Here is a 22,401-nt window from a genome sequence, read left to right as displayed (position 1 = left end):
CCTGCAATCTCCTGATGTACAGATGCCTGTGTGTTTTATGTACAAGGTTATCGTGGCTGTCCTGTCACAACTTGCCGAAGCCGTGCCATTGCCGCTAGGCATATGGCTTCTGTCAGCGGGGTTGGGTTTTTGCAACATAGCAGTGAAAACAGTCTCTGCGTACAAACTAATCCAGGCGTGTGACACAGATGAAGGTAACAGAAGATCCCACTTTCAGCCCTGAACAACACTGGCCCAAGCACAAAAGCGTAAACTAACTTTGTCCAAATTTAGGTTAGAAATGCAACTTTTGTGCCAAAAGGAAAGAAATGCTGACACAGCCTTCACCCAGGGAGGTCTGTCCAATTCTGACCAGGTCTGTATGGCTTCATTGCCTCTCACAGCGTCTTGTTGCTGCCTCAGACACATTGCTGCAGATACTCCATCTCCAAAACCCTCAGATCTTTTCTCTCTCTGCTAGCAATGGTGCGGATGGTCTTTGCCCAAGAACTGCAAGATCAAACTCCCAGCAGGATTTAAGTATTTGAACCGGTAAGAGGTTCAAATCAAGAAAAGGAGGAAAAAGGAAAGTGTGAAAGCTGTTGTTTCATTGATTCCTCACTCTGGGAAAATTGTGAGCAACTCCATAGAATTTATTGTTTTTAAGCCCCCATAGCTCTGCATGTTTACCATACTGATATTTCCAACAACGTTGCCATCTGTATTTTGAGAAGTTATTCTGAAAAAGGATGTGTGACCATTGTTAATATACACCTCTCTTTCAGTAAAGTGAACATCACACACCAATTCTCAGAGTGTTTATTCTGCTCCTGAGAATTGCAGCCTTCAGGTACTCCCAGAGCTCTCTAGTTTTAAAAACTACCTTGGTCTTGAATCATTAGAAATACTATCAAATGTGTACTTAAGCACTACAAACTGGAGAACAAACACGGCAACTGAGGCAAAAACAAGAGCCAAAAATTATTCACATGGTCAATAAAGCATTGTCTTGTAGTTCAGGTTATTATTTTAAGAGCCTAAGTGTCCTTTAGTGTTTCTGCACTGGAACAGGCTGCCCAGGGCAGCGGGCACAGCCCCAAGTACTGGAGTTCAAGGCGCATCTGGACACTGCTCTTGGACACAGGGTTTGATTTTGGGTGGTGCTGTGCAGAGCCAGGGGTTGGCCTCCATGATCCTCATGGGTCCCTTCCAACCCAGGATGTTCTGTGATTCTATGATTTTTCTTAAGATTAAAAAGGAAAACAGAAAATTACAATCACAATATACACTTCCCACATTTTAGCACAGCGGCCCAGCAATAGCAAATTTTTCAGAATTTAATATTAATACTGCAGAACAGTGACCCAAAGTGTCAGGCATCTGCCATTATGTATGTGTATTTACACAGAGGCAGTGCAGGCCAACCTCCGCTCTTCACATTAGCTTTGGAGGCAACCAGCAGCTCAAACAGCATCTTTCTAAAATGAGGGCAAAGGAAGAAAGTTTTTCAGTTTCTGCATTGTTCTTGTGCAGGGCGTCAGATAGGAGAGGGAATAAGATGCACACATTGCTGTGGCAGGAGAGGCAGTGTGTCCCCCTCGTCTGTGCACTCCTTAAAGGACAGCCTCACTCTTGTTTTTCCAGTGCAGCACATGGGTAGTGGCTTAGAGAAAACAAGAGTTAGACCCTACAGAGTAAGTCATCTTTAGCTCTTGAATATTCAACCGTTTGCATTGTTATACCCTGTCAGTGGGTAAGGAAACGAGCAGTTAAGTCACAGGAGTGATGTTACAGCTGCTCATGGAAAATCCTGCTCAATAGACACTGCTGTAAGAGAACAGGGTCCCTCTGCCAACAGAGGCATCTGCTCTCCTGCTGTCCTGAGAAATGCCTGAAACACAAGCCCAGTGGTGGCAGGGGCACCTGGAGCAGTCGGCCACTTGAATGAGCTGTATGCTATAGCAAATAAGCCTGGGAGCTAATGAGCAGGGAGTCCCTTTTTGAAGAGACGGGAGAGATCTGCGCTCCACCAGCCAGAGCAGCAGTCTGTGCTCTTTCTGATACAATCTGTGCAATCACAGGAGAGCGGATATCTTCCCCCTCCCTGGTCCTTTATCTCTCTAGATGAAAATGCAGCCTTGGGGTCCAGATCCACCCATTGCTGATGCTGCTCTTTTTGGAAATGAAGGTGCATGGAAGCTGGAAGGACTGCTTGAGGCCTCTGCGAGGCCTGAGACGAGCTTTGGGTATCACTTCCCAGAGCAACTCCAAGGAAATTGCTGATCCTAATCAGAGTTACCACAATGCCCCATTACCTTACATGCATTATTTATTTGTGCGTTAGAAACTTACTAATAGTTATTCTAGTGATTGAAAATAGATCTGGGAAAAGACGGTAGCAGTGCCAGATTGTTCTTGGTGCTTAAGATAGCTGCATTTGCATTACTCCATTGTGCTGTGTTAGCACTATGTATTACTAGCAAACATTACCCGCTAACCTAACTTTTTTAAGTAATGCAGTTCTCATGTTTTAGTCTGAGTTCTGCTTCCGTCATCCCCTCACTCCTGATCTGCAGTTCACTTTCTAAAAGTAACCTGAAAAAAAAAATCCTTTCACTCACTTATAAAAATCCACTTAAGGATCGTGGCTCCAGTCTGTTTTCCTGCTTTGTCCCACAGCGTGACTCATAAATGCTTTACAACAGAAAAACTCCACCAAGGATGCGTGAATCCCCAGCGATCCTTCACCAGTTTCAGGACCACCAGCAAATGAAAAACAAAGCTCTCTGGGCAGAGTTGAATCACAGCAGCAAACATTAATATTGATGCAGAGCAGTTGTGTCTAAAACAGAAGGTGGAAACGAATGACTCCCTCAACAAACAGCACTTGCTTCAGATATTCAACCAATTTTTTAAGGTTACGTGTGAAAGCAAATGTAAAAGGAAACACGCAAGGTCTTTCCTTACAAATACTGACTTACCCCGTTTCCTTTAATCTTAGTAAATAATTGAGCGGACAGATCACATGAATGATTTAAAAGCTGATAAGAGTGAGATGAACTGTTACCATGGAAAATATTATTATACTTTAAAATAAAATCAGACTTTATATGATTTTTAATTTTCAACAAAGTTATGATTAAAAAAAGGTATTTGCAGAAGATTTTTCCCAACATTTCAGTAGACTACAAATAGCAGCTCTAAGCTAGTTACTTTCTAGATACCGGTATATGCATTTAGCTTGAAGAGAACATCTGTGTTACAGACACCTTTACAGAAGAGACCTCATGCACTCAGTAGAACAGCAACCAATGGTCATGGCTCCCAAGTTCTCTTTCTCATTTTCCTTCCTATATAACAGCTCAGAGAGCTGAAGCTGAGGCTGCAAGCTGTTTCTTGTATCACCAATAGCATTTAGGATGCCATTGATTGGAAGCCCTCAGCTTACAGCTCTTCTGCTGCTGGTCTACATTTCTTCCATGTATAGGCAAGACCTGAGAGAGCAAATTGGAGCGTGGCAAAGGAAGCAACGTGAAATATTTTAAGGGTCTGAAAACCACTCCTTCATTCACTACTGCATATTTCTTCAGAAAAAATCTTGGAATAAATTAACACATTGCTACTTTTAAATTAGTCTTACTAGGAGTAAAAAAAGCTAAGAAACAACAGTTAGATTCATAAATGAAAATGTATTTCACCTTTGTACATGCTATACATGTCATGCAAATAAAGAAATCTACATGTTATACAATGACACCAGAATAAAATATCATGTGACATTTGTCAAACACAATGCACCACAGCAAAACAAACGGTTTGGTTTTGTTTCATTGGTTTATTATTTAAGAAATAAATGTAGGACTAATTTGGAAGACACGGTACCATGCTACAGCTTACTGCACAGTCAAAAGTAATCACTTTTTCTGAAGTACACCAACATAAATAGCCAGATTGCTGTAGGAATGCTTTCTTTATACATCGCATGTGATTTCATTGGTTACTTCCCCATTGCTGGCTTCAAAGAGCACAAGAATGGGTCTACAACTGAGCTCAAGCTACACTTGGAACTCCCCTACGTGTTAAAAAAATAACAACCAAACAAGCCAAGTTTCCACTTTTTTTTTTGTTAGTTTCCGAAGAGAGCAGTATTTATAATTTATTTTTATAAGGAACTGGACAAAAGTGTCCCCAAAGCAGCACATTATCTAGCATATAGTTATCATAGGTTACCAACAGAAATAAAGTTAACACTGTATGGCACGTAATGTTTACACATGATACAGCTCAATGTGGATTTTCCCATACAGATGCTTATAGGATATTAAGTAGGCTAGCAGTGCTCGCTGTGTGTCTCCCAGCCTTTGTATTTCTGCTGCAACTTTCATTACTTATTTTGCTGCTGACTGCATCTTGTTTTGTTGAGCCTGTAAGGAAGACAAAACACTTCTGCACGTGACAGAAAGCCTGCTGGTATTAACCAAGTGTCTGCATCTCCAAAGGTTAGCATGTTACCTGACCCCCTGACATACTCACTTGCATCTACTACAGTTATACTATATATATGAAGGGATTATACTTGGCATTGTGCCTGCATTGCTTACAGGTGTTACACAGGTATGTTTTTAAACACATAATTCATAATCGCTCCAGGACTATTAATATTAACCAGTTAAGTGCCACCAGTGACTAAAACTGTCAACATCACCATAACAAGGTAACTCCACACTCTGCAGTCAATAAGAAGGTTCTTTCACTTGCAGTAATTATCTAGTTTTAAGCCTTTTCAGCTATAGCTTTGAATTATACGCCTGCATAAAAGTTGCCAATAATTCCTTATTAAAAACAAAAGAAAAAGATAGGCACAGAACTAAAGTACAGCATAGTATTTCTTTTCAGTGCACTGTGGGCAAACTTCATAGCTATTTACAATAAAAAGATGGCTAAATAAACGTATGATAAAATTAAGGAGGAATGATCTTAAAATTAAATGCGCAAAATCACAGTGAAGTGTTCAGATGCATTTTAAATTAAAAGGAAAAAAAATAAGTGCTTCGCTAGCAGCTAAAGCTTGAATTCTAATGCATACTCAGTCTTCCCTGAAACCACTGAGGTTCTAGATCACTGTTTTCTACCAAAAGCGGTCAGTTAGTCAACATATTCCCTGGGAAGACAAAGTTTTATTCAGCTCTGATTATTTGAAATCCAGTGTTCAGGACTGCAGAAGCTTTTTCAAGTGCCAAGTTCATATTTTCCCGCCAGCAGTGTCACAAGGACATACATCCTCCACAGACTGCTACCTCTGTCAATTGGAAAAATGAGAGAAGAAAATCAAGTCAGCTACGCAAAGTTAGATGACCTCAAGTTCGTAGTTTAGAAAACACTTTTACTAAAATCAACTATAGCAACAAACTTTGAAAATGTCATGAAAGCCTACTTACCTGCCCCCCACCCCCTCCACCATATTGTTTCTCAGCTTTCCAGAAGTGATTTTACACTATGCTGCAAGTACCTACAGCAGCAGAAGAGAGTAAGCAGCTGCAAAACCCACCATTTTCCAGTTGGGCTCCACTTCTGTTTTCTTTATGTTAATGTACTCCAAAGATGTATAGCAAAGGTATTTTATTACCGAGGAAAACGAGCAGCTCTCTACTCACTGTATTCTGAGTACAGACAGGAAGAGTTTCAATTTACCAGGTACACTCAGTTGCTATGATAGCTCAGTAATACATAAGAGAAGAACTCATTGAGAGCAGCCCTACGGAGAAGGACTTGGGGGACCTGATGAACAAAAAACTGGACGTGAGCCAGCAGGGTGCTCTTGCAGCCCAGAAGGCATCAAAAGGGGTGGCAGCAGGGAGAGGGAGGGGATTTTCCCCCTCGAATCTGTGTCCTCAAGAGGCCTCATCTGGAGTACTGCATCCAGGCCTGGGGTCCCCAAAAGAAAAAAGAAGTGGAGCTGTTGGAGAGGGCCCAGAGGAGAGCCATGAAGATGATGAGAGGGCTGGAGCACCTCTCCTATGATGAAAAGCTGACAGAGCTGGGCTTGTTCAGCCTGGAGAGGAGAAGGCTCCAGGGACACCTCACTGCTTCCTTCCAATACTTGAGGGGAACTTACAAACAGGAGGGAGAGTGACTTTTTACATGGGTAGACAGTGACAGAACAGGGGGAGAATGGCTTTAAACTAAAAGGGGGGAAATTTAGGTTAGATGTTAGGGGGAAATGCTTTACTCATAGGGCGGTGAGGCACTGGCCCAGCTGCCCAGAGAAGCTGTGGTGCCCCATTCCTGAAGGCGCTCAAGGCCAGGTTGGATGGGGCCCTGGGCCCCCTGCGCGCTCCCCAGCTGGCTCCTATCCTCAGCACCACGGGGCACCCACCGGTGCCTGGGCAGCCTGAGGGGGGGGGGGGGGGGCAGCCCCACCCATAGCAGGGGTTGAGGCTGGGTGGGCTTTAGGGTCCCTTCCAAACCAAGCCATTCCGTGACTCTATGATATGATGCCCATTTAAAAAGAGCTGTAAATGTGAAAAATTATGCTACATTTAAATATCTAAGAGATCATATATGAAAAGAAGAAGAAAGCTGCTGTTTACAACGGCTATATTATTCTGGGAAGCTCATGAGTAATCACACATTTTATCACATCTAAAGATATTTATCCCACTACTGTACCTTTATCTGTTCTGCTGAAAAGCGAGGTTGTCAACAGATTGAATTAAGTGTATTTTCCTGTCCTGGGCTGTTAAATCCCTCAATCAAGTTTTTGTTACAGTCATCAATGCTAATAGTATCACTGGACGTCTTGGAATAAGTAGGTGGGCCTGTGAAATCCAACAGATCTTCAAGAGCCTTGGCATTACTTGTCCCATTTTGGTCAAAAGAAACACCAGGCATGAGTTCATTCATGGGTGAATATTCGGGGATGGAGATAAGTTCTTCCTTTGAAACGGGGCTATAAAAAGATATAGGAAAAGAAGATGCAGAATAACGGCTGTGTAAATTTTCATTAACCAACAAATTAATCTTCTGACCATCCAAGAAACAATACTTATCTTAAGACCAATTGCAGCAAGCTTTTACCTGGAATATGTCCCAAACCAAACAAAAAAAAAAGATTGTTCAGGAGGAAGGGTCATACTTAATCTGTATTTCTTAGAAATTAAGGTTTGTGGTACCTCTGTGGCATGAACATTCATCTCCTAAAAACCATATTTCTAATAGTTTATGGAACTGAATTAACTGACTTCCTTCAGCACCTGCACCTCTCCATTATCTAAACACTTAATTGCACCTTACAAATTATTGTCCTGAACCTGCAAGCATATACCTACAGCATTTGCATTTCACAAGTTAAATAAATAAATATTTCTTAATACTTTATGATATACTTCAGACACAGAAATTTAATTTAAGAAGCACTGCAAGCAGCTGATGCTTGCAGGCAAGGATGTTTCAGTTTGGAGAAGAAAAGTCAGAAGGAGATGCACCAAGATTTCTATGACCGTGTGGAGGCTGAGGTGAGTGCAGAACTATTGTGCATCAGCTCCATTAACACTGAACCTTGGTGGTGCACAGTGACACTAGTAAGAGATTGGGGTTAACACAGATCAAAGAATATAATCTATCTCAGAGGGGCTGAGCTGTAGAATCTGCTGCCAGATGAAGTTGTGGAAGCAAATAATATCAAGCAGGTTGAAAAAGGAGTTAGATAAACTCATGGAGAATAGGTCAATCAGCAGATATTAGGCAGGACAAGGCAGACATCTACCTACCAATATCCCTAATAGAACACTTCCGTGTGGTTTTGGAATGCACTAAGTGTTTGGGGGCTCAGGTGCTCTCCTCAACCACTTTTTTCCCACTGATGCTCGCTGAAACAGAACAATGGACTAAAAGAACTTTTGGTCTGTCCCAGTAGTGCTCTTCTTATGTATTTATGCATATTTACTGAAATACTTACACAGTATGAGAAGTTAATAGGTTAATTTGGCTTGTTGATTCAAGAAACGTGGTATAAAAATTCCACGCTTAAAATTCTGAGCTAACTTGCCCACAGCAGCTTTAAATCACCAATTTCCTTCTTTGCTGCAAATCCTTCCATCAAAACCCAACAGTTTTAGTTGGGTGCTAACAGACAGGTTAGTTAAATTTAGTTAAGTGCTTAACAGACAGGACGTTACTTACTGATTTCCATAGAGTTATTCCAGTTAAGCACAATTTTAATGGCCTAATTTTCTTTGTTCTGTTTGTAGGGACAGAAAAAAGCTTGTGCATCATAGCTATGCAGTCTTGGTACAAACAAAAATAAGCGGTGGCATCTGAACAATATCTACAGTAGCTACATCTGTACAATATCTATAGAAGCTATTTTCACAGTAGGGTATTTTGGATTCTGAGAATTATCTGAAAGGTTTGGACAAATTTGTATGGAATCTGTAAGTAAGAACTGTAGGAAGATTTTTAAGTCCCTCCCCCCAAATGTATGAAAGTGAGATGAAGTTCAGGCGATTGTCTGAAACAACCGCTTTGCATCTTGACAGATTCGGAACATACCACCATCGACCCCACATTGGTCCCCACGTGGCGGGGGTTGGGGAGAACTAAAGGAATACCAGCAAATGAAACAGGAAAGTGCGTGTGTCTACTATGAATTTCACAATTTCTATTGGTAGATACAGTCTGTACCTCACATCCATAGACTGAACCTCATCTGTTGAATCTTCCATGCTGTTAGATTTCCCATCTACAGCTTCCAGTTGAACAAGTCCTGGTACTGATTTTAGTCCATTAGCAACCACATCTTGGGAAGGTACTACAGAGGTATCACTCTCTAAGCTTTTACTTTTCAGGCATGTTGCCAGTCCATTGATCTCTATAAAACAAGGTTAGAAATTATGACAGTAGCAATATCTTTATTTAATCATTTTTAAAACAACACAAATGCTTTTAAATTACAGAGTAGAAAGGAGGACTGGCAATGCAGGAAGACTCAGTTTCATCTTTGACTCATTGTATTATACTTTAAATCCTCCTTTCCACTCTCAAACTGTGCTTTACGCTCCATCTTTTGAATTTAATGAAACAGGAGAAGGATGTATCATCTTTTTTGTCATGTGCTAAAAGCCTTAACCTAGGGAAGTAACCAAGGTATAGATAAATACTGCAGATATATTTTTTTAATTCATACTTAAAATACATATGCTGTTTTCATGAAATCAAATTAAATTTTATTTTTATCAAGTGAGATTCAGATCAATGCTATAAAAAGCTTGCAAGCTTGGTTGTGAGCCAAAAAAAATCTTTACCTAAAAACTCAAATGTAGGTTGCAGCAGGCAAGCCAATTAGCAGACTGGAACTTCTCATTTATAGAAATGCTATGTCAGGTACTAAATGGAGGACAATCATTCTTCTGCTTACATGGCAAAATGAAGTCTCTCACTGAGACTTTCACTGAGTCTCTAGTGTCTAATATTTGTGACTGACACAAACCTAACTATTCTTTTTTAGAGAAAAGCTAAGAGCACGGTGCTCTATCTGAGCAAAACTCTGAAAGGAATTAGTTATGAAAAAAGGTACGAAAAATATGGTAAGTTTTACCTGGCTGGTTAAGAACAAGGGCTTTTGGTTGTTTTTCCACATTCAAAGTTGATGGTATCTCCAGTTTTGGCTCTTCCTTCTGCAGACAAGTAACAAATCAAGTATATTGGACAAAGTAGTATAAACTTCATGGAACCGACTGTGCTCAAAATCTGTGGTGCTGCTCACGGCCAGAGCGTGGTCAAAGTTCATCAAGAGCAGCAGAGGATTTCTTTCATTTAATATTAGGCAGATGATTTTTTAATAATTATTTGTATTTTAACTTCAAAAAGAAAACCATCTCCGAAAGTAACTGAAGAAACTATTCAGAAGAAACAACTGCCTTGTTCCCAAAACCTACATTCCTGGTGAGCCTAACAGAGAGAGGTCAGTAACTACGTTCACTGGCTGGTACAAAGCTGAAGATATCACAGCAGCAAACACTACAGCTCTGGTATTCGGTACCACCAACACGGGATGGGCTCCTCGCACCCCACTGGGCATGGAAGCAGGTACACCTACAACAGCTGCATAAAAAGCTGTGTCACTGCTACACAGAGACACAACAATAGCAGCAAGTCATTCTCAGTTCTAAAATGCATCTAAAATCTGGGCGTAGAGAGTACCCAAGTACACCTACTGTAATGGAAAGTGCTAGGGTTTAATTTTCACATGTGAGTTATTAAAATAAAGACAAAGCAAATCCTGAAACCACACACAGTTTCATACCTTTATTTCTGGTGTTTCACTCCTCCTTGTTCTCTTCATTATTTCATCTATTCTCTAGAAATCAAAATAAATTGGAGGATGAGAAGGCAGGCAGAATATTTAACACAAGACTGATAAAGGAGAAAAAAAAAGTCAACAAAAGTCTTGTCATGACCTCACCCCCGTCTGTCCTGAAAAAGGGAGACTAAATAAGAAAGATAAACAAAACAGAAGAAAACAGCTAGGAGCTGGCTTTCACTATCAGCGCTCACAAAACATGACTTTCTCACTAGATGCAATTTACAAACATTTTAAATAAGATGTTGGACGTTTTGAGTTGTGCTCAGCTTTGGTACAAGAGATTTTTTAAAAAGCAACAGCTATTACTTTCATCTAGCTGCCTTTCCTATTTCCAAACAGTTGCTTTAAAAAACAGCTAGTTTTTTTTCGAATGGAGGAGCAGAATGAAGTATCTGAAATTACTCTTGCTGGAATTCTGTAAGGTGTTACCCTAAAATCCTTTTTTTCTTCTTTGTTCATTAAAAAACAACAACAACAAACTGCTCCAATAAGCCCTTGCTTCTTTGCACTACTGTGAAAGGAAACTATTTCACACTTAAAGACATTTTGCTTTGGTATTCCCATCTACAACAGCAACATGTTTCCAGCTCAGTGGTAAACAGTTAAAAATAACACATTGGAATAACATATAGGGAAGGACCTTCTAAAACTAGAAAGAGGCTCAGCAGCTCTGCAGCTGTTCTCTCTCTTGCCACAGAGCTGTAGGTAAAGCTATGCAGTTCCAGCCATTGCCTTGTGCAAAAATTGTGGCAGACAGCTCTGCTGCCTCTGCACAATGTAACCAGAGGCAAGCCAGGTGGGAGGAAACCTGTTTGTTAATCCCATTAACATTCTAAATTAAAAACACTGAGCTTTTGTTGAGTAAGTTTTAAAACAAAGTCACTCATGTTCCTCAAAAGCCTGTGATCTCCTGGGTTTGGTGGCAATGCGTATTTGCCTTGGCATGCCATTCTCTGTTTGTCTCAGGCATTTAACCTTGTGGGTACAGGCGAATTCTGTGTTTGTTCACTGCTGAGCACAAAGTCATTTGCCTTAGGCAGTTCCACTTTGTTACAAATACTGATGTAGATGTTCCCCTAACCTGAAAGAAGCAAATATGAAATTAATCATAAATATCAATTTGTAATCCCTTCAGATTATTATTTCTGGATACTACTAGGTACTTTCTGGGTTTTATATTTAAACAAGAAATGAAATAATCATCTTTAAATGAGACACAAATATCTACCTTCTTCCGCTCCAGTCTTTCTTGCTCAATTTGCTGCATGATTTGTTCCCTTTCAAGACGAAGTTGCTCAGCTGCCTCACGGGCTTTGATTTCTGCTTCTTCCCTCTAATCAGAATGTGTAAAATACAATAGGTCCATTATTTAATTCAGGTTGATTACTATATAGCATAAAATATTTATATGTATATATACATAAACATATACGTTTGTGTTTGAGATGATACCTGTTTCTCAAGTTTGGCTTGGAGCTCTTTTTCTTGCTTTTCTTTCAGCATTTGTTCTTCTTCAGCTTTTCTCTTGGCTTCCTCTTCTGCCTTTTTCCTAGCTGCTTCCTCTTCACGTCTTCTTTCCTCCTCTTTCTTACGAGCCTCTTCTTCGAGACGAAGTCGTTCCTCTTCTGCCTTTCTCTTCTGTTCTTCTCTTTCAAGCCTGCAAAAAGAAAATACCAGTATGTTTAAAAGGTTTCATCTTGTTTAGCATGAATCCTACTGTATGTATGATATACAAGGAGCATTAACTAATAATACATCAGTGCACATTTTCATGAAAAATAGCAAGAATACAACTAAGAGATTGAGCAAATGCCCAGAATTCAGGTTAATATCAAAGTTTTATTCCAATATTTTCTTTATTGCATAAAATACCTCATAGAAATTATACTTTCACTTAAAAAAATCCAATCTAATTTCCAATAGAATATAAACAATATCTGTAAGCTTCAATAAAAAAATATATAAATCCCTCTTCCTCTGTACTTAACTCTCAGAATACTGGAATCTATAAACAAGCATACACTTCTGTCCTTCATTTTAGCTCAAGATAAACAGATTAGATGAGTAGCAGCAAACAGAATCCACAAAACACAGTGATGTGCTCAAAAGAGTGAGTCTACCTATGCCACCTGTGCTGTTCATAGGCCTACTCAGGGACAGCTTCTTCACTATCAGATTCAAGAGCTGTTTTGACAACTGATCATTCTTATCCTTGCATACTGGAGATGTGGGAAAGATTTCCATCAGGCCAAGCTTGCAGACGCTTGTGATTTTTTTCCCCTACATTCTCAGTAAGAACAGACACAGTCCCACTTAGATATGCACAGTCAGTGCTTTAATATTAGGGAATGAAGCCATGATTTGTTGACATATGCAACCAGTGCTCAATATGAAGAACAACCCAAAGGCTTGCTCCTGAAACAGAGCCAGAAATTCACTGTTTAGACACAACAACCTTCAATGCGCCCACACTCTTAAAACCCTCACCTGCCTATGACAGGGTTGGGTAGGGAGAAAAACTTCAGGGTAATTTTTTGAATAATACAAGCCTGGCGGTATAAGACATATACTGTCACTTATATGTGAACCAGTAAAATTAAAACTACCTCATAGTATACTTTTGCAACTACTGCAAGTATACTTTTGCAATGTACTGCATACTGCGGAGTGGACATACCTAAGTATTGGATGGGTGATAGTTTCTTCAGGTTTCTCGAAGGGATGCAACTATTATTTTCAAACTTCCCTAGTCATAAGGACAGCAAATGACACTAATGAACTACGACTACAAATTCAAAGAAATTAACATTTAAGTGTAAGCTCCTGTCTTGATTCTAAAAATATCATTTTCGAGCAGCTTCAGTGATATAGGTTATATTATTAGCTAATAACTTTCACAAATCAATAGAGATACCTCTCCCGCTCTTCTCGTTCCTGTCTCTCCCTTTCCTCTTGTTCTTTTTGCAGGCGGGCCTGCCGTCTTTTTTCAGCTAGAATTTTCGCAGCTTCTTCTGCATCAGTTGTTCCTGCCGTGATCTTTCCTAGGAGAAGATGATCAAGCGTGGAAACTTAGAGAAGGAACTGAGAAAGTGTCCAGCACTTTACTCACTGGCACAGTGGCTAAAACAAGTCTGGTTCATGTTGTTATAGAATCATAGAATCACAGAATTAGCTAGGTTGGAAAAGACCCACAAGATCATCCAGTCCAACTATCCACCTACCATCAATAACCCCACTAAACCATGTCTCTCAACACAAAGTCTAAATGTTTCTTGAACACCTCCAGGGATGGTGACTCAACCACCTCCCTGGGCAGCCCATTCCAGCGCCTGACCACTCTTTCAGAAACGTAGTATTTCCTAATGTCCAGCCTAAATCTCCCCTGGCGCAACTTGAGGCCATTCCCCCTCGTCCTGTCACTAGTTACAAGAGAGAAGACGCCGACCCCCAGCTCACTACAACCTCCCTTCAGGTAGTTATAGAGAGCGATAAGGTCCCCCCTGAGCCTCCTCTTCTCCAGACTGAACAATCCCAGCTCCTTCAGCCGCTCCTCATAAGGCCTGTGCTCCAGACCCCTCACCAGCTTCGTCACCCTCCTCTGAACATGCTCCAGGACCTCAGTGTCTTTCTTGCAGTGAGGGGCCCAAAACTGGACACAGTACTCGAGGTGGGGCCTCACCAGGGCTGAGTACAGAGGGAGAATGACTTCCCTACTCCTCCTGGCAACACTGTTCCTGATACAAGCCAGGATGCCATTGGCCTTCTTGGCCACCTGGGCCCACTGCTGGCTCATGCTCAGCCAAGCATCGACTAATACCCCCAGCATCGACCAGTGCCCCCAAATACCACTTTTGCTTTTCAAATGCATACATCAGCATTTCCAGCAGACAGAAGATGGCATAGGTGAGAGCATCCCTGCACTTCAGTGTTTTCACATTCTGATTAACCAACATTTTTCATACATGGATAATCCAGGTGAAAACCATACATAGCTGCTTCCAGTATGTACTTTCACACATACTCACAAATCCATGGCTAAGGAGCTTCACAAAAAGAACAGTTCTTTGCTGTTTGAAATCCGCATGGGCCCACAATACCTCACAACATGTTCTCTTAGAAAAACTCACCTTCACTACTTTCGGGCTTTCCTGCAGCAGGCACGTGCTTTTCAGAAGCCACCTGGCCTGCCTCTTCGGTGCGTGCTCCTTGGGATTTCTGATGACTGACATTTTCTTTCTCTTTATCTGCTTTCTTTTTAGGAGTTTCCTGGTTGAGATTAGAAGTGGCACGATGCTTCACAGGAGAAGCTGGATACTGTTTGGCATTTTTAGGAGACTGAGGATAAGTCTTCGCAACTGTCCTGATGAGCAAAAACAAAAATGAGAACAGTCTATACACGGTGCAACTTGGAATCAAGTTCCATCTTTACAAATTTCATTCTTCTTCCTTCTTGTGTCTGACTACATTCGAGTATCAGTTTTTTTGCACACTGCTGTATAGCATCTACCCTGATGCAAGCAATCAGAATCTGAAATGCAGGGAACTGGCAAGCAAATTCAAATGATTACTGACTCACTTAATAGGACCAATCCAAGTTGCATGAAAGTAGTCACGGACAACCTAAAAACAATTACTTTCCTAACAGCCATCCCATAATCATCTTGTCGACTCTGCTGTATTCAGTAGCCCATCTCAATATTTAAAGTGAGCTATGACCAATTATCACCACGTACTGAGGTAAAGTTGAGTACTACAAGAGACAGAACTGACCGAACCTTTCCACAGTGCACTCCACTGGTTCAGCTGGTGCTTTCATCAGCACCAGAACAGTGGTCTCAAGTCTCAAAGCTGCGCTAGCGGTGATGGCAGGGCACAGCAGCAGTGCCGCCGACATCTCATTTGGCTCTGCGTACTTTAGATCGAGTGACAACCCTGAAATCAGTTCTGGCACAGTGAAAGGGTAAGGACAGTTGGTAATGTGCAAATATTTTCAGTGAATAAGAGATTACACGGAAACATGAAACCACACACAAACACCATTAATTATTTATATAATACCAGTAACAAGAACTAAATACTTCTAACATTTAGAAGAGCTAAGCCGCATGGCTTAATATTTGGAGGTTAAAGAGATTACGATCTGAAAAAAGTGATTTATGTGAGTCTCATTTGAAGAAACAATCTGACATTAAAGAAAGCATTACACAAGCAGTTTTAACCTTCCTTCTGAATATATAATTATGTAAGTGCATTATTTCTTATCACTTTTTTCATCTGCACACAGTTTCAGATACTATAGCGTATTTTCTGGACTGTACACTCACTCTGGTAGACCACATGCATGAAAAGTATGGACAATGGCTGAAAATTAATGCATGAGAGTGCAAAGTTTTGTTTAGATTATAGTATTGTGCAGCCAGAGACTATTACAACTGGAACATGATTTGCATTACAGAGCAGACAATAAAAATCACAAGTCTTTCAACTCTCTCTCAATTCATGAGTGCGGGAAAATAAAGGGCTCTTTTCCACTATATTAAAAGAGGCTGAGATAACAGAATATAGGGAACTCATTTAAAGGTGCCCAATTGGTGAGGAGGAAAAGTCTGCAGAGCACCGCACCGCCTGTACTCTGTTCCCGTGAAGAGCCCTTGGCCTGGTGGAACCTGTTCCGGGTGCTGTGGGATGGAGCCTAGTGTGTGAGGTCCCTGCTGCCACCAACAGCTCCTGGGTTGCCTTGCCTTGCGAGGCAGCCCGCTCCTGCTGCTCCTTGACAGAGACAGGCTTTGGAAGATAAAGAAAGATGAGTCAGTGTTTCCAGCTCTTGTAATGAATAGCAATGAGAGAAGCTGGTAACACTGGCTGATGTTAGCCTAGTCTGTCTTCATTCTTCTCTTTGGGATACAGATGGATTCTTAAGCTCTCCTAAAGACATAGGCACAGATTTCATAGTCCCTACCTATACGCATACATATAGGTCTCACATATGTACGTCACCATCACACCATTTCATTTCAGAAAAATATAACGCGTAAACAGAAAGCAAACTGCATTTTTTTTATCCTTCTCCAGAGCACAGAGAATGCTTCTTGCCAATCAGACAGGTTCTCAAAGCATAGTTCCTTCTTGTGGCCTTTTACATTCCTGACTTTACCACGTATTTCCTACACTGCTTTTTACTTAACTTGTTGTGAAAGGAAAAGCAAAATAGGCATAACTAAGGCTGACTCATTTTCAGTAGTAGCACAGACAAAATTGTTCTCTAATAAAGACGTGATGATCAAATTAAAGAAGCTGGTAGGAAGGAATCTAGCCACGACAGCTATGAGTCCCAGACTGCATAGGAATTAGAACACCGTACAACTTGCTGGTGGACTAGAAACGTGCTAGATGCATTGAGTAAAATACCTTTGAACTTTAAGACCTACAAGATTTTTTTCTTACAGCTCTTTGGCAATAGGAACAAGTATGACTTGACTTGTTTTAAAGCAAATGGAAGGGAGAAGCATTTAAAGCCAATTTACTGCAAGGACAGCAGCAAAGAAGCATGAAGAGTTAAAAGCTGAGAAAGCCCATTAGGAATAAAAATCTTTTTCTTTTTCCTTCAGAAATTTAATACCATCTACTCAACACCAGTAGAGATAATAAAATGAGCACTGTCTTTCTCCCCTGTATTTAAAAATATTGCCAACTTAACACCTTTAACATTCCCAAACACGGGCATAATTGTTACTGGAAGAAGCTTTCCTTCTACTAATATTCAGATTGATGTTACTTTGTACCAGAAGGGACATACCTGCTTGTGAAGACAAAAAATAGGATAATTAAGGCAAATGGACATACGCTTTTACAGGAGTCTAGTTAGGTTTCAGAAGTATTTTTGCCTCTGGATAAAAACAAGGGGATGTAATTAAATGCTAGAGGAATACAGGAAGCATGCATGATGAAGATTAATTAAAGGAGACTCCTCAAAATCCAAGAAGTGGCAGCACATCAGCTGTCAGAAAGTTAGCTCCTCTAAGTCACCAGATTTTACAGGTAGATACAGAAGAACAGGAAGCCTCTTCCTCCCAGCAAGAATTCTCAGCTTTCTCCTCTCATCCCCATGCTGATGGCAGCAGCTGGTAAGAAGCCATTCACATAATGACCCCTACACGCACTGCACAAATCTCTATTGGGTCTGAGGATCCTCTGGTGCTTAAATTACAGTGGCTTTTATTTCAATTAAAGAGAGGCAGCAGTAGCCCATACAGCAGAAGAATGTCTTAGGAATAGCAGAAGAGAAGTTCAGAGCTTACTTTAGCTAAGCACACAAAGTACACGGAGTACAACACGAGTCAGAAGTCACATCCAATTTTGTCCATAAGCAGCAAGACAGAGAACAGCATGCTTTCTTCAAAAGCCAGGTACGTGACAGGTCACCGGTTACAGCACTTAAGCAGGCTAACTTTAAATTAGAGAGCAGAAGCAATGCACTGCTGCATTTTTTTTCCCCCTATCAACCTATTAATTGACAAAAGCTCTGCTGGAACCATACGGAGGACTTTCATGTTCTCAAACTTCCTGAGATTGCTCTGATCAAAACACCATTCCTGAGTTGTGACGCCTTTGCTCTTTTTATCTGTGATATTTTCTCAAAAGCATTTTATTTTACTCTCAGTTTTCATCTTTTCTAGCCAGGGACAGATTCATTTCTCTTTTAGATTCCTTAAAAGAGCACAAACTCAGAACAGGTCTATTGAATATTGCTATTTTATTTGATAGTTGCATTACCAATGTTTTCAAAACCTCCAACTGTCCCATCCTGTAGGTCAGCTGCTAAACAAGAACTCAGTATAATCCAACATTTTATCATTGTTATCTTCCCAACACAAAACAAAGATTGAGAAAAATAAATGTAGTAGGTATCAAATAAAAATCTAAAGCTAGGTTAGTGGGGGACATAGAAGCTACTTCTACGAGGAGTTCACCACAAAAATACACGTCTTTCCAATAGGCCATTTAAAAAACTTTTAAAAATCTGGGCATTTTTGTTCTAATGTACACACCTATTAATCACTATTCTGTAATTTGATCGCACACATGTGTTTTGAAGTCAAAGCAGCATCCCAATGGCTGCAGTGGAACATTGCCCAAAAGAACCAAGATACGGGTTCAGTTAGTGCAACTGTTAGCAAAGGACAGTGGTACACACTGGGAGCTGGAAACAAATGAGGAGAAGCAGAGCTGCATTCCCATCTCCCTTCCCCCTCTCCCTTTTTCTCCTTCTCACATAAGTGAGATAATGGTTTGGCAAAATAACCTAATGTAGAGACTTGTCAGAGCTTTCAATTTTTATTCACTGTGGCTTATTTGAAGGCACTTAGAACTAAACCCTACTTCCTTGATTCAGTCAAGTCCCATTGATTTCAAAGGGAGTATTTACCCAAAGACACATGAAGGACATAGGCTTTATTGCTTTGCCAATCCATAAGACAGGACACTTACCTATCCCTCTGAGGGATGCTGCAAGAATAAACTGATTAGTGTATGGATCTTTGAAGGTGAAACAATCAGGAAAAAAAAAACCCACACAAAATCCTGGTATTATTGACCGAGTAAAAGCTCTGAAGAACAGAAGCATTTTATACCATCAGTATCCAACAGCAGTTGTTTACAATCAGTTTAATTTTAAAATTAAAGCACATTCTCTATTTTCCCAGCTCTAACCCACTAACAGCCATTATAATCAACTGATCTTTACTGCATTCAAAGCAATAGTTTCACATTTCTTTCTTATGTGGCATTTCTTGATAATAGTCAGATTTCGCTATCATTTCAATTCCTTCCTTGCTTATAAGTATTCCTACTCCTTAACATACGTATTTCTTTCTCTCTCCTTCTGAGGTCAGCATTTGCTTACACATATTTCTTGGATGTTATGTTTTGCACAGATTTTTTTTTTCCATCCTCTCCTCCTTCTTTCTCACTGAAATTTGTACCCTCACAAACATTTCTATTTATGTACTTCTGCAAATGTACCCTGCCACCAGTCACTGTCTCTGCTTAGGTTACAGCCTTATAGTCTTGTTTGAGCCTGTTCCAGTCACTCAACTATGACAAATAAAGCGTTTTAATTAATAAACAATGAACCAAGATATAAAGAAGACATGCAACTACCACTCACAAACCAAGATGACGACTGAAAATAACTAACAACTTAAACAATACCAAGGAAACTGGAATGTCAAGCCATACATTTTTAAGAAGAAAAAATGCATACACAGCTAATTACCACCTAAATCATTGCCCATGCTTGATTCTTTACTCAGCAGCTTTCAAAGTTAAGGCGCTATGCAGGAACACTAACTACTAATAGTGTTGAATACGTATTCTTATTTCTTCCACATGTAATTGCTGGCCACACGATGTGCTGGATGGAGAAAGACTAAACTTGTAAAAGACTGTTAGGTCTGCAATGAGAACGAATATTTGTCTAGATATTTAACTGCACTGAAATTATTCTTCAGCCCCACAGTTAAAGGAGAAGCTAAGGTAATACAATCTAAAAGGAGGTTCCTACATTTAAATCCACTGACCAGCCAGATCATCATCTCTACATAATATTCAAACATGGTGATCAGGATGCTTTTTTATTTTTTTTATTACTATTATTTCTGAGGGAAGTTTGAAGAGTGCTATAGCAGAAGTGTCCTTCTGCAATTGGTAACTAACACGGATTTAAACTCCATTTGCTGTAACTCTTGTAAGGTCAAGGAGGGCCTTCTAATTGGGCCACGTTAAGATTAAATGCTCAGTAATACATTTGTAGCAGTGGTCAGAATCAGATTCTCTTAAGGAGGAGAGGGAGGGGAAAAGGGGATAACTTTCCAGCTTACAATCACAGAGAAACCCATAGCAGGCATCTTAATTCCTCCATACAGCACCTGCTTCCTCCTCTAAAAAGCAGAGTCTATACTCCTTATATGCATGAAAATGTTTTCCTATAAAAAAGTTCACAGAATTTGCATCTCTGGGGGAAAAAAAAAATTGAAAAAGAAAAAACCTAAATCTTTCCCTAACCTTTTATGGAAATTAGCTCTGTAAATTAAGACTAGCCACGCCTTTTTCATGGAGCACTAAGCATCTGTTTATTTGACCACATCCTTTTTCCTCCTCTCCCATGAGGATGTCTCTAGAATGAGCTATGCCAGTGTTTTCAGCAACTGCCCACTGCTTCACCGTCAGCAATCCATTTCCCATCAATCACTTTGTTTTAATTTTACATGTTCTTTGCTATGTCTTTTATACTGGTTGACTGAACTGAAAAATGCATTCTGAACAGGGAACATCAACAACCTACAGAATTATACACATTTGTATAGCTTGAATGTTTCTCTGTACATTTTGGAGTGCCTATTTTATAATGATCTGCTCAAAATTTTAAAGACAAAGCTGACTGTCATTAACCTTCCGTACCATTACATTATTTACAAAATTTACGTAGTTCAGAATGTGATGACATTCTAGACATAATATTGAAAGTTTGAGCACTTGTGGCCCATAACATGAACCAAGAACTGCAATTTCACAGTTGCACACAAGGGGATGCCTAAAACAGAAAGAACACCCGGAGTGAGATTATTTCCCCCAGTTTGCCTCACACCAGAATCACACACAAAATCACTCCTCCATTAAATGACTGTGTACACAGAGCTGAGGCAAAGAAGGAACACTGGCTCGCTTTTGAAGCAGAATAAATTTATCAGAAGGATCAGAGTGGTTCAGAATATAGCCAGGTTCAAATAGAAAATAATACTCATAACCATGCAAAGGAGACCGTTTTCAACACAGGACCCGTGAACAGGGTCTAGAAAAAGAAACCACAGACAACTACTGTAGACAGTAAATACCTTAGAGAACTTCTGCGCTTGAGTCAGACTTAATATCCTGCTTTAAGAAAGCTGAAGAGGCATTTATTTAGACTGTGAGTTGCAAACTGCGGCGCACACACTCAGTTTGCAACTGAGGACTAAGAAAACCGGCTCATTAAGGCCAGTAAGGTCAGCTATGCCATAGGTCCACAATTCTACATGGGGTGGGGTGGGAGGAAGAGGTCTGTAAATGACCAAAGATTAGAACCAATGGTTTAGATGACACAATTAAGTTTACTGATGGATCCAGATGGTAGTACCAGCAATAGGAAATGCATACTTTAAATATTAAAACTTTTTGTCAGTATTCATGTTTCGTGCATTTGTTCAAAACCAAATAAAACGCATGCTTAAAATCAAATTCTAAATAAAATTTCACAGTAACTGAATTGGACAGCAATAATTTCAGAGGGATGAGAAAACAGTGAATGTCTCCAGAGACCACTAATGCAAATTTACATGCATCTCTTCTTCTACTCCTCCCTCCCTATGTGTATAACTAAAATTAACTGGAATTTATACAGCCCTACAAAGGAAGTTCTTCAGGAATCTATGTATCCTTTGTAGATAAAAAGAAGCTCAGAGCATATCAGCTCACTAATCTGAAAGGCATACTTAGGTGTGGCAGGTGAGGCAGATCTTCTGGACATAGCAGCAGGAGAATCAGACCTTCTGAGAGGAGATCCCATACCAGATGATGAACCAGGTGTGGTGGGTCGCTTCTCTTTCTTTATTTTCTCAGTCTAGAAACACCATTCATTTTAGTTTATGTAATTAGGAGCAATATTTCAAAATGTATTTGATAATTTTAGTAACAAAATGACATATAAACAGATTCACGTAACATACATTCTCAGCAATTTTTAAACAGCAGCTCACAAGTGAGGTGCATTGTTTTTTCCATATGCATTAAAAATAAGTCATGTCTTGCATCAATATAGTAAACGAGGAGCAAATAAGTAAAGTCATATCAGAGCATTCCTCTCCAAGGGTTCTTGGTGGAAGGCTGCGGAGAGAATTGGGCGGAGTTTTCTAAACCATCTAGATCTTACAGCACGGCCTCTCAGATACAGTCAGTAGTGCAAGCACGCATCTCACACAAATGCTGCCGGGTGTAACAGTGTGAATCATGCAAAACTTCAGCTC

General features: G+C 40.2%; 1 protein-coding gene across 1 annotated transcript in view; it reads right to left on the bottom strand.

Moving 5' to 3' along the window:
• The window catches only part of MAP7D2 (MAP7 domain containing 2), a 38,633-nt gene continuing 19,880 nt past the window's right edge, over positions 3,649-22,401 (bottom strand). Inside the window, exons 8-17 of the mRNA XM_021400354.1 lie at positions 21,871-21,998; positions 14,470-14,702; positions 13,257-13,383; positions 11,795-11,999; positions 11,571-11,675; positions 10,283-10,336; positions 9,575-9,653; positions 8,662-8,848; positions 6,649-6,928; positions 3,649-5,278 (exon numbers count right to left, since the gene is read on the bottom strand). Of these exons, the coding sequence (XP_021256029.1) occupies positions 6,679-6,928; positions 8,662-8,848; positions 9,575-9,653; positions 10,283-10,336; positions 11,571-11,675; positions 11,795-11,999; positions 13,257-13,383; positions 14,470-14,702; positions 21,871-21,998 (1,368 nt within the window). The 3' untranslated portion in view covers positions 3,649-5,278; positions 6,649-6,678. The remainder of the gene's footprint in view (positions 5,279-6,648; positions 6,929-8,661; positions 8,849-9,574; positions 9,654-10,282; positions 10,337-11,570; positions 11,676-11,794; positions 12,000-13,256; positions 13,384-14,469; positions 14,703-21,870; positions 21,999-22,401) is intronic.

The sequence above is a fragment of the Numida meleagris genome, chromosome 1 (assembly GCF_002078875.1).
Source record: "Numida meleagris isolate 19003 breed g44 Domestic line chromosome 1, NumMel1.0, whole genome shotgun sequence".
Lineage (NCBI taxonomy): Eukaryota > Metazoa > Chordata > Aves > Galliformes > Numididae > Numida > Numida meleagris.
The sequence above is the reverse complement of the archived record's forward strand: the minus strand, read 5'-3'. Positions and strand labels throughout refer to the sequence as shown.